Genomic DNA, 15,832 nt, shown 5'->3' with positions numbered 1-15,832 from the left:
AGATCTAGCAAAGTTTATAAAAGACAAGCAATCTAAAGTGTCTCACTAAAGACCAGATTTATACTTACTAGTAGTGAGTATTTCAGGTTTTGTTTTGGATATTAACTATACAAAAGCCTGTTTATTTACCTGTTTATGAAGGACACTGCAGGTTTGTGATTAAAAGGTATTACGTGAGTTATGTTAATGTCAGACAATTTTGTTTTTAAAGAGAGAAATATTAGCCTATTTGTTGAAATTAGATATAACAAAAAGAGGGTTATTTTGATTTATTTACATTTTGGTTAAATGCATTTCTAAATATTATATAAATATATATTTGGTCAAATACATTTTGGTTTAATTTATTTATATTCCAAGAAAACATTCTTTATTCTCATGTTGAATTAAATTGAGGTCAAAAAGAGAGAGAGCGAGAGACTGAGAATTTTATGTTCAAGTTGAAAAGATTAAATAAAATGTTTTTCGTCTAGAGCCCAATACCCATTCTGTTATGCTCTACCTTTGGAGAATCATCAACGTGTATGTGTGAGGGGGTACTCGTGGTGTGACAAGAAGGCTCAGGGGGTACTCGAGCCAAAAAAGGTTGGGAAACATTACTGTAGTCTCACATCAGTATTATAAGCGGACAATCTCTTCTCCCTTTCCTCTGCTATACAAGCCCCTCTAAGTATTCATCTTTCATGCAAAGTAAAGAGCTTAGGATCTGGCGGTCAACATAAACCCGCCTCCCCTTCACCTACATAAACTTCAGAGTGAATGTGGTGCTTGATCTATAAGCCCTATCTGACCCTGACTTGGACGAGTCAAAACGCCACCATGCAGCAAATTATTTTCCTCTTCAGGGACAAATAAATGACTCCACATGAACTGATGAGACCACGCAATACCCATGTTGCTTGTTAGTATTGCCACACACTTTGAAGTACATCCTTTGTACTGTATGAATTTCAGTACAAATTAAGACAATGTCGATGCAAAAATGATGTTACTATTGCCAAGTATACATTTACGGTATGATTTTAAGGAGGAAGAGAGCATATTAGTGCTGAAAAAAAGTGTGAACAAAAAACAACATTTTACAATGTTATATTGTCAGTAGACTGTTCAGTGTCTGCAAATGTATGTTGACACTCAGGGGTAATTATGTAGGGAAATCCAGGCTCTTGGATAATGAGGAGACCTTAATCTTGCCCGTCTTCCTTTGGACACTTTCGGTAATCTCTTTTAAGTCTCCTTGAGAGAGTATATAACCACCATCCGTACACGGATGGGCAAGGGGGCAGCAGATCGGCATCTGTCAGTTTGCCTCGTGGCTATACTTTCTCCTGTTTCTGGAATCAACAACAACAAAAAATGAACGGCACAGAGGGATCCAACTTCTACATCCCCATGTCCAACAGGACGGGGCTGGTCAGGAATCCTTACGAATATGAGCAGTACTACCTGGCCGATCCATGGCAGTTCAAAGCTCTTGGTTTTTACATGTTTCTCTTGATCATGGTGGGATTTCCAATCAACGGGATGACACTCGCTGTGACAGTGCTTCATAAAAAGCTTCGTCAGCCTCTCAACTTTATTTTGGTCAACCTGGCCGTGGCTGGCATGATCATGGTCTGCTTTGGCTTCACCGTCGCATTTACTTCATGCATGTATGGCTACTTTGTCTTTGGACCCCTGGGTTGTGCCATTGAAGGTTTCATGGCTACTCTCGGAGGTAAGTGATTATTTTTCTCAGATGCAGGTATTTCTAGTCATTGTTGACATTATGTCAGTGCTGCGCAAAAGATATCAAGTATTAAATGTATTTGAAGACACATTTGTCGCGTATAAAACCTTTTGTGTACTGAAGACATTACATTACGTTACATTACCTCTTTCTTGCCCATATATTTAGGCCAAGTATCTCTGTGGTCACTCGTCGTGTTGGCTGTTGAGAGGTACATTGTTGTCTGCAAGCCCATTGGCAGCTTCAAGTTTGGAACCTCCCATGCTGGAGCTGGCGTGGCATTCACATGGATCATGGCTTTGAGCTGTGCTACACCACCCCTTCTTGGCTGGTCCAGGTAGGCCTATGTCTCAAACGTCAATATATGACTATATATACACTCACCGGTCACTTTATTATGCACACCTTTCCAACTGTTCATTGACCCAACTTCTGATCAGCCAATCTCATGGCGGCAACTCAATGGATTTAGGCATGTAAACATGGTCGAGATGATCTGATGCTGTTCAATCCGAGCATCAGGATGGGGAAGAAAGGTTTTTAAAATGAATTTGAACATGGCATGGCTGTTGGTGCCAGCCCTTTTTTACCATGGTTCAATCATGGTTTGACTATGGTTTAACTACACCCTTACGAAAATTAACCATGGTTTTACTCTAAAAAAAAAATAACCATGGTTTTTACCACGGTTTACAGTTATTCATTAAATTAGACTTAGCTGACACTTTTTTATCCAACGTGCATATTGGTTGAATAACCATGATCCATGGTTAGTTTTCATAGTAAAATGATGGTAAAACCCCCCAAAAAGTGTGGATACGTCATAGTAATACAATGGTTGGTTTAGAGTAGAGCAGAGATGGGCATCTTTCATGATAAGGAGGGCCACATTTTTTTAGCGCCACCATCGGCGGGCCACATGACAAGGGATATGAGTGCTATTCACAGAGTTCGAGGTGCAGTTGGGTGCTGACTGTCGATATTGTTCGGAAGGAATGTTATGTACCGGCCCACAGTATAATTACAACATATAAATTCAGTAGTGGGTTTTTAAAAAATCTGGTCATTATTCTTTTTTTGTAAGTTCTGTTTTTATTTACATAAGGTAAGGTGAGAAGACGGGCTGCATGTGGCCCCCGGGCCTCAAGTTGCCCATCCCTGACTTGGAGTAATCATGAGAGAACCATGGTTACTAAATTAAAACCATGGTCGATTTCCGTAGCTATTAGGGGAGAAGGGCTTGGTTTGAATATTTCAGAAAGTACTGATCTACTGGGATATTCACACACAACCGTCTGTAGGGTTTACAGAGAATGGTTTGAAAAAGAAACGAAAATATACACTAAGGCCAAAATGCCTTGTTGATGCTAGAGGTCAGAGGACAATGGCCAGAGGGGTTTGAGCTGATACAAAGTCAAATCACAACATTAAAGTGATACTGTCCCATTGTTTTAGATAAGCTCATTTTACACCTCTCCTTGAGTTAAATAATTGAGCTTTACCTTTCTGCTGTACTTTCATTCGTTCTCCGAGTATAGCAGTGCACATTTTACCTCCATGCTAGCAGTTAACATTGAGTCCTATGCGACCAGCTGGCGGCTAACTGGTCTCATAGGACTCAATGTTAACTGCTAGCTTGGAGGTAAAATTTACACTGTCGTACTCAGAGAGCGATTGAAAGTACAAGAGAAAGGTAAAACTCAATTATTTAACTCAAGGGGAGGTGTAATATAAGCTTATTTCCAAAAATGGGACAGTATCACTTTAAGTCAAATAACTACTCGTTACAACTAAGGTATGTATAAGAGAATCTCTGAATCCATGGCACATCAACTGCTAATACTTGACCCTGTGTGTTTTTGTGATTTGTGTCATTTTGTTTACATCATTATTGCCATTTTGTTATGTCGCTCAGTTTACATCATTATGTCTATCGCAGGTACATCCCTGAGGGAATGCAGGTCTCCTGTGGGCCTGATTACTACACCCTGAACCCGACCTTCAATAATGAGTCCTATGTCATGTACTTGTTCTCATGCCACTTCTTGGTCCCCGTCTCCACCATCTTCTTCACTTATGGAAGCCTGGTCCTCACTGTAAAAGCGGTACGTTTTCTTTCCTTTGGTGACTTGGAGACTATCTTCTGGTGCCAGATTATTTTAAATCAAGCTTTCCGACATTTAATTTGATTGGATATGGAGTAGGGTTGGAATGGATTGATCTTTCAGTTTTATTACATAACATAGCTGTCAGTGAACCAGTTGCAGAGACAGTACAGCTAGACCCATATTTGGTAACACTTTATTTGTCTGTACCATTATACGCATGAGATGACACTGTCAAAACACAGTCATGAGTGTTATATGCATTATGTCAGTGTCATAAATAGTTTGACTGTTGACATTAACTGTCATTTGGCTATTGCCATGACCAGGTTGATACACATTTATTTATTTATTTATTAATTTAATGTAATTTAATACAACAAAAGGGGAGGAGCCCCATGGGTCCGTAACAACTGTCACAGCTGATGAGTACCACAGATGACAGTAAAACACATTGACTTTTCTGCCATTTGTAAAGTATTGTTCTAGCTGCAGACCTCAGAGCGTACACCACAAGAACTTAAAACCCCTTAAGACACGGCATTATAAATTAGCTGTTACCAGAATGGCAATGACCAAGTCGTAATGTATTACTAAAGGCCCCGTGCACTGCCATAGTAGTGTAGTACTATAGTAGTTAACTTTCAATGTCTATTACAGCGTGCCACAGGAGGTACGGCGTGCATTAAGGGGCTACAGGATAACTCCAGCCAATTTCAACATGCAGTTGTAATGCTCACACTACCCTGGACTTGTCAGTGCCTGAGATTTTTTTCTTTCTTTCTTCAGCCTTTTCCGAGATCCTGGTCATTGTAATGGGGGCAGGTGTTTGTTTACATTTCAATTTGAAAAAAAAAAATATTCCTAAAAACATTCAAAAGGTTATGCAACATCAGCAGACAACTAGTAAACAGTGATACCTTTTGGGAACATATTTGGAGAAGGCCTATGTTAAGATTTTTTAAAAATGTAAACAAAACCTGCCCCCATTAGAATAGCTCATATCTCGGAAAGGGCTGAGCAAAAAATTGCAGCATCACCGGGTACTGACAAGTCAAGGGTAGAGTGAGCAATACAGCAGCATATTGAAATTGGCCGAAGTGCTCCTTTAATCTTTCTTTATTTCATATTTTAATATTTTATATTTTAATATTTAATATTTGTATAAGCTGTATTTGTATGTTTGTAAATATAGTTTCTAAATCAGGTTATTATGAATATTTTAGTAACACAGTTGACAAACAATTAACCCTCTCTAAGACCATATCAAAGTTTTGATTAAAATATGGAAGAGTCAAACTCCTACCTTACCAAAATGTCTTCACATTTCCCTCCAAAGAGGATGTGATATCTTTTGATGGTGGTCCTATGATTAAACCGATAGGAATAAACCATTGCTGATGTATGGATGGGGGTTCAGTGGGTAACATGGTTGACACAGTTTTCTCAGACGCACACAGTATTACCAATATAATGTATAATGTACAAGATAATTGGCTTTTAAACACTTTTGTCATATTATAATAAGTACAAGTGTGAACAACAACAACAACAAAAAAACGCTTTTACATGTTCATATGAAGACTGAATCTGACATTTGGAAAATCGGGCAGCATATATATATATGTGTGTGTTTTTCAGAGTAAAATATTTTTTTACTTTACAATGTGTAGCCTAAAAGGTAATTGTGTGCTGATGTACAAAAGGTAATTGGTTGAAGTTAAAAGTTAGGGGTAATAAGGCATTTTCATGTGCTGTATTTGTCAATTTCACTAATTAACTTGCAAAATGACTTAGATGCACTGGTTTGACAGGTTGGAATGCTTACATCTTCTTGCAACCAGTCACCTGTCCTACTGTTCCCAACAGGCTGCAGCTCAGCAGCAAGACTCAGCCTCCACCCAGAAGGCCGAGAAGGAAGTGACACGCATGTGTGTCCTGATGGTCGTCGGTTTTCTCATCGCCTGGGTTCCCTATGCCAGCTATGCTGCCTGGATTTTCTTCAACAAGGGAGCAGCTTTTTCGGCTCAGTCCATGGCTGTTCCTGCTTTTTTCTCAAAATCATCAGCCTTGTTCAATCCCTTTATCTATATTCTGCTAAACAAACAAGTAAGTGTTCTCCCATGTATCACTTAGCACCTACTATTTAGTTTAGTTGAAAGTTGGTCAGGTATTCCAGTCTCTTCAAGCATTTAATCCCCCAACCCCCCCCCCCCCTCTCTCTCTCTCTGTCTTCCAGTTCCGTGGGTGCATGATGCAGACAGTCTTTGGCAAAGCTCCAGAAGATGAGATGTCAGTGTCCACAAGCAAGACAGAAGTCTCCTCGGTATCTCCAGCTTAAGTGTCACATTGGACCAAATTGATCTCCTCACTATTGTATTACTGGATGAACATGAATGATGTGTCAAACAATCCATGGACTGAAACATAATTAAAATGTTAAAAATTCAACGTATAAGGAAAAAAAAATCAACGTTTAAGAATCTATTATGCATCTTACTCTATTCGAATATTTGAAACTTGCATGAGTGCACAGCAGTACCCTAACCAAGTGGAACTGATTACATTATGATAATTAGAACTCCTACAAATGTTAACCAGCAAAAACAAGCTCAAATTTGTGACTATCTGGATGTCATCTTTATATCCGTCTTGGCATTTTAACAACTTTGACATTTAAAACTGACTGGAGATTTTTTTGTTTTGTTATTTTTTCTGTACAGTTATGTTGGTATTTTTGTCTGTACATTATTTTGTAAAGCAAAGAAAAAATGTAAAAAAAAAAAAAAGAACCGAGAATATAGTGCTGAAGTAAATGCATGCATTTGAAAATGAATCAGCGTCTTTGGTGTGTCTCTTTTTTCAAACTGTTTGATGTGTTCATAGTCAGCAAATCTGGGCTGCGTTTCTTGAACTACCTCCTAAGTTAGCATTGAGCTACAAAGTTTCTTCAATTTAAAATACATCTGTTTCTTAAAACCATTCTATTCCTGTGGTACGCCAAAAGTATGGTACTTTCAAAAGTCTTCACTGCTACTAAAGCCGGGCATACACTGTGCGATATTTTCGCTCATGGGTATTAAGCTCCTGCTCACACTGCACAATGGAATGTCACTATTTAAAAGTTCACATCTCACGACTCACGTCCTCACACTATACGAGCCGGCAGTCGGATGCGAGCCAAATGCTTCCACTGCGCGACGCGACAGGCATGTTTCCCCGGTCTGCAGAGGAGGGAACATGCGCACCTGAGGTGGAGATGAGGTCGCGCTCAACAGCAAATCGCACGGCCCTATTAATTTGTGCATGTGAAGTGTCAAATCAGGTCGTAGCACTGCTTTAACTGTGCGATTTACGCACGAGCCACGACCAGGATTTCAAACAGTTTTGATTTTCTTGCGACCCTGCGATTGCACAATTGTGAGGCGAAATCGCTTGTCTTTACCCCATGTACACTGCAGGACGCGAGACTCACGATAGACCTGCGATTGAGCAAGAAATGGGCCTGACTCCCAAATCGGGGCAAAATCGGGGCAAAAGTCGCAGTGTAAGCCCAGCTTTATACTGTCTTCTTGACTTACTTTCTCCTCATTACGGTGTGTGAAGCATGGTCACAAGGTTAGATAAGTCTGTGCAGCACCTTTGATTGAATGTTCAACAATGTTTTTGCTGACTACATGACTTAGCTGTTTCCTCCATGAAAATAGCTTTGTGTTCAGTAGCCTGTGTGTACACTTAACACATTGGCTCCCAAAACGTAAAATTACGTTTTTTTTTTTTAATGGATTCTGAATCTACACATTCTAATGCACATTCTGTGTGATTTTCGTAATAATGTGATGAACAGAACTGTCAAAACTCCTACTAAGTCAGGATATGGATATTTCATCATCTGTGCATTTTATTACACACAGTATTTGAATTTTATTAAAGCGAATCAAACCACTTACTGATCACGTCACGTCACGTCTCAAGTTTCTTCCTAGAGAATCAAAACATGTCTTGTCAGTGCCTTGCTAGCTAGCCTGTTCCTAAACATATGATGGAAGAATAAGGAGTTTTGCTGTCATCAAGATAGGTGTAAAATGGAAGGTTGTAATGAAAAACAGCATGCAACACAGCAGGAAGTAACCTAGTTTTGGGTGAGTACTTTGGCACGTCTACTTTTATCTACAGAACGAAAACTGCCAGTCAAGTGACATTAGCTAGCTAGCATTTCGGATGATGTGGCTCTGTACAATAGCCTGACCAGGTGATTTTTGCATCGAAATAGTTTAGTTGGAAGCTACTGGAGTTGTTCTTCGGGCGTGAAAATGCATTTAGACCCGCAATTTAAACTCGGAGAGTCAAAGAGTGCACATGTGACAAAAAAGGCTTTATCTCCGTTCGAATAGTGAAAAATGCTATTTCTACCTAAACCACTGCTCACTTAGACTTGAATAACTTCGGAATGGAATACGCTAGGAAAAAACTGTATAAACATACAGACAGCTTTCGAACAAGCCCTAACATGTGTCTGTAGGTTGAAGACAAAATATTCGGTGGCTGTTCAAAAAATTACAAAAAATGATGAAATTGGCTGGGAGTCTACAGCTAAAATAAAATAAAAAACGGCTGGTATTAAATGTGTTATGTCCAGTTAAATTCAGTGCACTATGTTGTTAATGAAACGGAAGAATTGTGGCATTCCGTTCAGCAGAACAGTAATGTTGTTGAGCAATGTTGTTGAGACACCAACCTTTTTAATGCCAAGCCAAGCCCAGTATGGGTGATAGTTGGCTGTTGGGGTGAAGGAAATGTAGACACAAGCACGAGGCACTGTGCAATGTAAACAGTGGCCAACCGATATTTTGGACAGCTAATGCTATGCTCATTTTTGTGTACACTATACAATTGCACAGTTGCATCCTACACTGTGTCAAAAGCACCAGTTTAACTGACTTCACTTATGACATCCAACTATATCTATGGGACTGTATCTATAGGACTGTATATAGATGACTTTGAACTTTGGGAACCTCAAGAAAAATCCAGTTGGCCGTTGGGGTGAAGGAAATGTAGACACAAGCACGAGAAGCTGTGCAATGTAAAAAGTGGCCAACCGATATTTTGGACAGCTAATGCTATGCTCACCCGTCACTTCCAGAGAGGGCACAGTGCATAGTGCTCAAACTTTTCCACAACATTATGCACTAAAGACCTCAGTGCACTGTGATAGAACTATGCACTAACCGCCAGTGCACTGACACAAGTACAAGATATGAGACACAGGGTATGTATCATGAAATGCAAGTTTATTCAGGATTGTTATATGGATACAATTGTCAGTTAGTGCTGCCACCTGCTCCAGTTTTTCCTGATTGTCCTGGTTTTTAATGGCCTGTCCCTAAAAAAATCTTCCTGGACACTGAATGAAGGATGCCATTGCATACAAGCAAAAAGGTCAATTGAGTTTGAAATTCCAGTACAGTTTTCGAAGTCTTCGAAGACAGAGGTGGCAACCTAGCAATCAGTGAAAGAGCCCACCGACGTGCCCATCTGTGTAAAGAGGCTACGAGATGCTTTGGCCATTTTACTCCACTCTGTTCACACCATTGCTGATTGTGGATGTTTGCCTGCATTTAATGTTTGCCTGCTCTTCAGACATGCACTTTATTCTTTATCCAATGTTTATATTATACATTTCCAATCCTGCACACTGTAAAAACTACAAATCAAAATTGTTCAATTTACTTGCATTTTTGTGTCCAGTATAAATACAAGTGCACAGTTGCATCCTACACTGTGTCAAAAGCATCAGTTTAACTAACTTCGCTCATGACACCCAACTATATCTATGGGACTGTATCTATAGGACTGTATATAGATGACTTTGAACTATGAAATCCTTTGGGAACCTCAAGAAAAAAACATAAAATCACAGTTTATTGGATATATCAAGGAAGTTTCTTTCAAGCCTATCATTCATTCAAGTAGCTTGCCTTGGAAAAAACTAATGATGTCAAACAATTTGAATATGATGCCTTTCTTCACCCTTTGATTAGGGATCTTGGATCTATTGAAAGGGAAGGGGTATACAGTATGTACATGCTCCGGATTCCTTTCTGAGGGGAACCGTGTTCTGCGTGTGTGCAGACAATCTTGGCACTCATAATTTAGCAGGGTTTCAGGAATCGTTTCATGTTGATAAGTTGTACAGATACTGTACTGCTGCATTAGCCAAACTGAAATTGCAAATGTTGAGCCAAGGGACTTTCAGGCACTGAAACTATACCTCAGCATGACTTACTGTACTTGTGGAAGAGCTCAAATTCAGTGATGATAGATCTATAAATGGGGTTAAATCACCCTGTACATTGTCATACTTCCACCCAGTGACTGGATTTCTCCCAGATCTATTGCACGATTTATTTGAGGGTGTTGTCCCAGTGGAACTGTGTTTGTGCTTGAAAGAACTTAGTAGAAAAGGCTATATCACATTTGATGGGCTTAATAACTGCATCAAAACATTTCCCTACAAATTCTCAGATTTGGTCAGTAGGAACCAGCAAATTACAAAGACAAACTTTGTGTCAGGCTGAATACAGTAAGAGGAAATGGAGACGAAAAGTGGACGTCATTGCATTTACTACCTCTTTTGATCAGATATAACATACTCGAACAATAGCCGGAGATATTAATGTGTCTGAAAGAGCGTGTTGAGATTGTGGTATCCTCTAAATCAGGGGTCGGCAATTAAGTTTGGACGCGGGCAATTTTTTTTTCAGACAAAGGCATCGCGGGCCATAGCTCTTTTTTTTGAGGGGAGGAGAGGGGGGCTGTTGCCGTTTGCAAAGAATATAACATCAGAAGACACCATGAGACAAAAATGGCCAGTTCAAAAACGCGTATCCTCCTGGGACAGAGGTGCGAACAAATAAAATCAAAGCACGGGAGGCTGGGTATGCACACAGCAACACTCGTCACTGAGCATCAGAGGGTTACGAGTGTGTCCTGTCCCTTAACCCCTTAAGACACGGCTATATAAATTTGTTGTTACCAGTATGGTAATGACCAAGTCGTGGTGCATTGCTAAGGGGCCTGTGTTTTGTCATAGTATTGTAGTGCTATGGTAGTTACATTTCAATGTCTATTACAGCATGCCACTGGAGGTACGGCGTGCATTAAGGGGCTACAGCAGCAAGGGTTCTTATCCGTCACAAAAAAACATTTTCGGACGCAGAGGTATTTAAGGAAGTGATGGCTGTTTTGGAGGAGCTGGTCGATAAGTCAATGGATGGAGTGATAGATAGCCTCAGTGAAACAAATGCTGCTCTCAACTTTCAGTTTCGCACCATTGGGCGGAACCGCTAGTTATCAAATAGACTACCGGTACTAGTGTGCGTCTTTTCCCTCAAACGCAACTCTGTCATAACGCAATGATCACACCTCGTGTTTTTGTTGTAGGGGGGAGATTCATTAAGAACAAGACAGTAACACAGCCTGTGATGGTAACACCCTTTGCAGTGGGCTATTTGAAAAGAGAGAAATTACCAACCGGTTACGGTTCCCAGCTGATTTGGCGACGTCTTCTGTGTCCTAATATCATCACGTTTTAGTAGTTAGAAATAGGTGTTCAGCTGTTGGGCTACTCAAAATAGTTCTGGTTACTGAATCTCTATCCCTTGTACTTGTCCAAGTGTCCCCAACATGACAGTCCTTTCACAAATTTTGCGTGATACTGGAAAGTTCTGTCCGGCTCTGGAATTTCTGTTGTTCCCGCGCTGTGTTTCCACATGTATAGAAAAGCGTGTTGAATTTATGAACAGCAGATTCATTACAAAGCGCAAGTCAAGAGCTGCCACGCAAAATTTGAGCTGTCAGAGAGGACATTGTAACGAACGGCCTTTTGACTTTCTGACGCTTCGTGGAATTAACAGAATCGAAAGTGTCTCGCCGCAGTGTGGGTTAGCCTATTTGGGATTTCACTTCTTTCTTTATGATTTATTTTAATTGGTCCATTTCACATTTGAGCAGACATTGTTATATTGTTAATTTAACGAAACCTAGACTATTTTTTTTACCTTGCCCACTGGGGGAGGGAGGACTTTTTTTTGCACGAGATTACGCACTGGCGTGCCAATACCGTTCTGACCTGTGCGTCATGGATAAGTGCAGGGATGTTCCACCGGACATTTTGTCACTTTAGGACTATCATCTATACCTCAATAAATGTTTCGAAATGTATGAATGTATGGAATTGCTGTATGCATTCCCTTAAAAAAAAGGCCAGGCAGAATAGATGGCGGGCCTATTTGCCGACCACTGCTCTAAATTATATCAGAGGAAACCCTTGTCCTACTTGGCAAATGAGCTCTCTGAGCATAGACAGTTGCTCTCTGACACATTTCCAGATTTCAAGCATTTCCTAAGCATCATTATATTGACCACTATGTTCATCTCATACGCTGCTCCGGACCGTTAGTGGACCTGTGGACATTTTGGTTTGAGTCAAAGCACACTTTTTTTCAAACGTGCAATCAATGATGCTCGCTGTTTTAAAAATCTGCTGCTTACCGTTTCCACCAAACATCAAGAGTTTATGGCATACCTTCTTTACAAACAGCAGCTGCTCAAACCACAATTGCATGTTAATTGTATTGACGAAGTGAAAATATCATCTTTGGATGAAAAATTGAGAATAGACGTTGAAAAGAGGTACCACATTGAAGATTATGTGTCTCTTGCCAAATACATTTGTATGGGACTCACTATGGAAGGCATGATAGTGTCTGCAGGTGAATGCAGTGGATTTCCAGAGTTCTTTAGAATCCTGCACATATTGGTGGACTTTGATCTAGTGTGTTTTGTAACTACAAGGCTATCATCTTGGTGCATGGAACATGGCAAATTATTGACAATCATTACCCAGTTTTGGAGATTCTGGATCCAGAGACTTTGAATGACTAGCATCCATTAGCTGCATACCAGGTCGCTGTAACAGTGATGGTGACACCCAGAGCTTGGCTGCTGTAAATTAAATGGTATGTATGTTTTTGTTATTTCATTATTTTTCTCTATGTGTTTTGACTTGCCACATTTTTCTGGACTTATGACCACAGTTCAAAGACCAGACATGCAACTTTATTTTCTTATTTTGTGTTTACAGGCTCTACTTTTGCTAGATCATGTAAGCACCAAACTCATCAGAAAGGTTTGCATGAACAAAGCACCTGAAAGTTTGGATGAGCTTTATAATGAACTGCGGCTAAAACTCAACATTAAGGGTGAATTCTGTATCCAATACGAAGACCCAGATTTCGCAAATGCTCGTTGCAACCTAGTCGATATTGTGGACTTGCCCACTGATGTTTTGCGTATCCTTTGGAGTGATGAGGACACACAATCACCACTGCAGCCTCCCATACCAACACCACCGCAGTCCTCCACACCAACCTAGGCATCTGTAGTGGATTGCTGGCTTCTTTATGGGTCGTTGTTGCCATGTGACACCATGGCTCACATCACCATGCTCTCGCGTCATGCAACTGGGAACATTTCTTAAATATGGCTAGTCCATAGAGGTAGAAAATAACACTAGAAAATGACACTGTTAAGAATTGTGAGCCCTGAGTCCCCTGAGCCCTCAACAGCCAGGCATCTCCTCACTGCTCTTAGCAGGTTGCCCATCCCCCGTTGCTGGTGGGCTACCTGTGTCCCCCCTCCTTCTACTGCTCTCCTCTGCCTGACCTGTGCACTCGGTGATTTTCCGTTCGTGGCCCTATAGTGGGTTGCTAGGGGCCCTCGGCAACAGACGCTCCCCCTGCTACTGACATACAGACCCCTTTCACTGACCTACAGACCTTGTACTTTTCCGTCATGCACCGAGTGTGTGGGTAGGCAGTGATTGGCCCAGTAAGCAGACCTTCCGGCTCCAGAGGTGGGTCCTGGCTTGCTGGTAACACCCCTGGCTCGGCACCCTGCTGTGCTGCTGGGAGCATATAGGGCCAGGACAAGAGGTCACCACAGACCACTCATCGGACGGGAACTCCATGCATGTTTCAGGATCCCAGCGTCCACTCGTGTATTCTGTGCATTCCGTGCGTCTTTGAGAGTGAGTTGCTACTGTGTTGTTACTATGTTATGTCTGTCTAATTGTATTGTGTTTACTGTACAGTTTGCATTGTCTTGTAGCTGCATAGTATTTTGCTCATTTTCCATGTCGTGGTTCTGCCAGAGAGTACATTGGCTCAGTGATGTGCTACTGTGGTGGAGTAGCGATTACATCTCTATGTTTGTTTAATGCATGCTCTGTGTGTCTGCTTTAGGCAGGCACATATCCATGCCCCAGTCTGCACAGCTATTGTAGGTAGCTGTGTCATGTTCCCCTTCTCATTCCCCCCTGCTTAAGTGGCTGCTTGTAGGCAGTCACCTTCATGTTCCCCCTCCCCCTTGGTAAGATAGCAGCTGTAGGCAGCTATCCTCATCTCCTCATTGTATATATTGTATATTATATTGTATATAATCTGTATATGTATTTTGCTTGTTGCATTATTATTATTATGTATATGTATCTTATGTCTTGTTTTGTATGTTCTACTTTTCTAGTAAAACCACGGTTTACCACGGTTCACGGTTTCACGGTTTCACTTCCCATCTGTGTGTGTCTGACTTCATTGGACATCTTCATACTGTTCTGGCCGGACAGCCTGTGGTGTTTGTTGTATACCTGATCCAGCTCCCCTATCATACAGTCCTTTTTCGGGTGCACACAGCACTATATATTTTTACAGACACTGCAATTTGTGACAGCACTGGGAAATGGCACATGGAGCTTCCCAACTTCCGTAGGTAGTGTAGGCACCTTCAGTCAATGCAAGTCAATGGAGAACACGCCCACCCCTGTCAAAAAATTGACTAAAACTGTGTGAATATGAAGTAACACATTAATCAAGACCATATTTGAAATGTCAAGGCTACATATCTACTTAAATCATACGAGTCGATAAATCAAATTAGATATTTTATGAACATAGTTAGCAACACACTTCAACTATTGTCCTTGTATAGTGTGTTGATGGACATTTTCACATGATTAAGCCATTTTTGACAGAGGTGAGCCTTCTCCGTTAATTTCCATTTCTCTGATCTACCTACAGATAATGGCCGCTACAGATTGCCGTAAAAAGGGGGGCGGGGTCACCTCTAGTGTTATTTTCTACCTCTATGGGCTAGTCGCCCATCAGCCGTTAAGCGTGCCGGGTTGCCACAAGCGGCAGCTCGGTGGCATACACGCTTCCTGCCACAAGCGCCAGTTCGGCTGGGGCTATTATCCTTCTCCTACTCTTGTTGAGGAGAGTCCTGGACTAACTATGTTGGCCAGTACCCTCATTTTCTAACTGACCTGAACAAAATGTTGACGCTGCAAGTACAGTACATTTTTGACATTGCTCCTGGACTAACCTAACAGTATTGATCCAAGGCCCACATTTCCTAACTTTCCCTAGCCCAAACGGTGTAGCAGTAAACCCCACTTGTAGCAGCATTAATCACATTTTGTGCAAAAGATTGTGTCTGTGTACTGTGACCCCACTAGAGGCAGACTGGAAACTGTATTGCTGTGCAGTGTGTGCTCTTCTGTGTTTTTCTGCTGTGTCCCACATATAATCCTGCTAATCTAAGATTTGCTAGGCCCCTGGACTCTAGCAATCGTAACATGGGCACTTTTAGTTGCCAGGCTGGCGATCTTTTTTTCCTGTATCACAAAGTTATTAACAACTGTATTGTCCTGTGCCCATTCCTCCCACTGCTACCAGGTCACCACAGGCCCCCTGCCCTCCAGGCCCTGGCCGCCGTCCTGCTCCTCATCCTCTAAGGTGGTGCAAGCCCACCAATGACCTAGCCTTTCTCATAGTTGCTCTAACTAGTGTTTGTGTATACAAAATAGGACTGTGTGGCCCCCCTTTTCCCGGACTGAGAACTCTGCATTGCTGTGCTATATGTCATGCTGTTATATAGT

General features: G+C 41.2%; 1 protein-coding gene across 1 annotated transcript; it reads left to right on the top strand.

Moving 5' to 3' along the window:
- Nucleotides 1–1,356: 1,356 nt before the first annotated feature.
- On the top strand, nt 1,357–6,217 carry LOC134462443 (green-sensitive opsin-like). Its single transcript, XM_063215477.1, has 5 exons — nt 1,357–1,717; nt 1,898–2,066; nt 3,669–3,834; nt 5,704–5,943; nt 6,074–6,217. Exons 1-5 carry the CDS (start codon nt 1,357–1,359, stop codon nt 6,173–6,175), a joined length of 1,038 nt encoding a protein of 345 aa, XP_063071547.1. The 3' UTR covers nt 6,176–6,217.
- The last annotated feature ends 9,615 nt before the right edge of the window (nt 6,218–15,832 follow it).

This window comes from Engraulis encrasicolus, chromosome 14 (genome assembly GCF_034702125.1).
Source record: "Engraulis encrasicolus isolate BLACKSEA-1 chromosome 14, IST_EnEncr_1.0, whole genome shotgun sequence".
In the NCBI taxonomy this organism is placed as follows: domain Eukaryota; kingdom Metazoa; phylum Chordata; class Actinopteri; order Clupeiformes; family Engraulidae; genus Engraulis; species Engraulis encrasicolus.
This window is presented reverse-complemented; position numbering and strand designations above follow the sequence as displayed.

Coding starts and splice junctions, on each gene's coding strand:
- LOC134462443 (XM_063215477.1), top strand. CDS start 1,357: ATGAACGGCACAGAGGGATCCAACTTCTACATCCCCATGTCCAACAGG. Junction 1,718..1,897: donor TTTCATGGCTACTCTCGGAG/GTAAGTGATTAT, acceptor CCATATATTTAG/GCCAAGTATCTCTGTGGTCA. Junction 5,944..6,073: donor ATATTCTGCTAAACAAACAA/GTAAGTGTTCTC, acceptor TCTGTCTTCCAG/TTCCGTGGGTGCATGATGCA.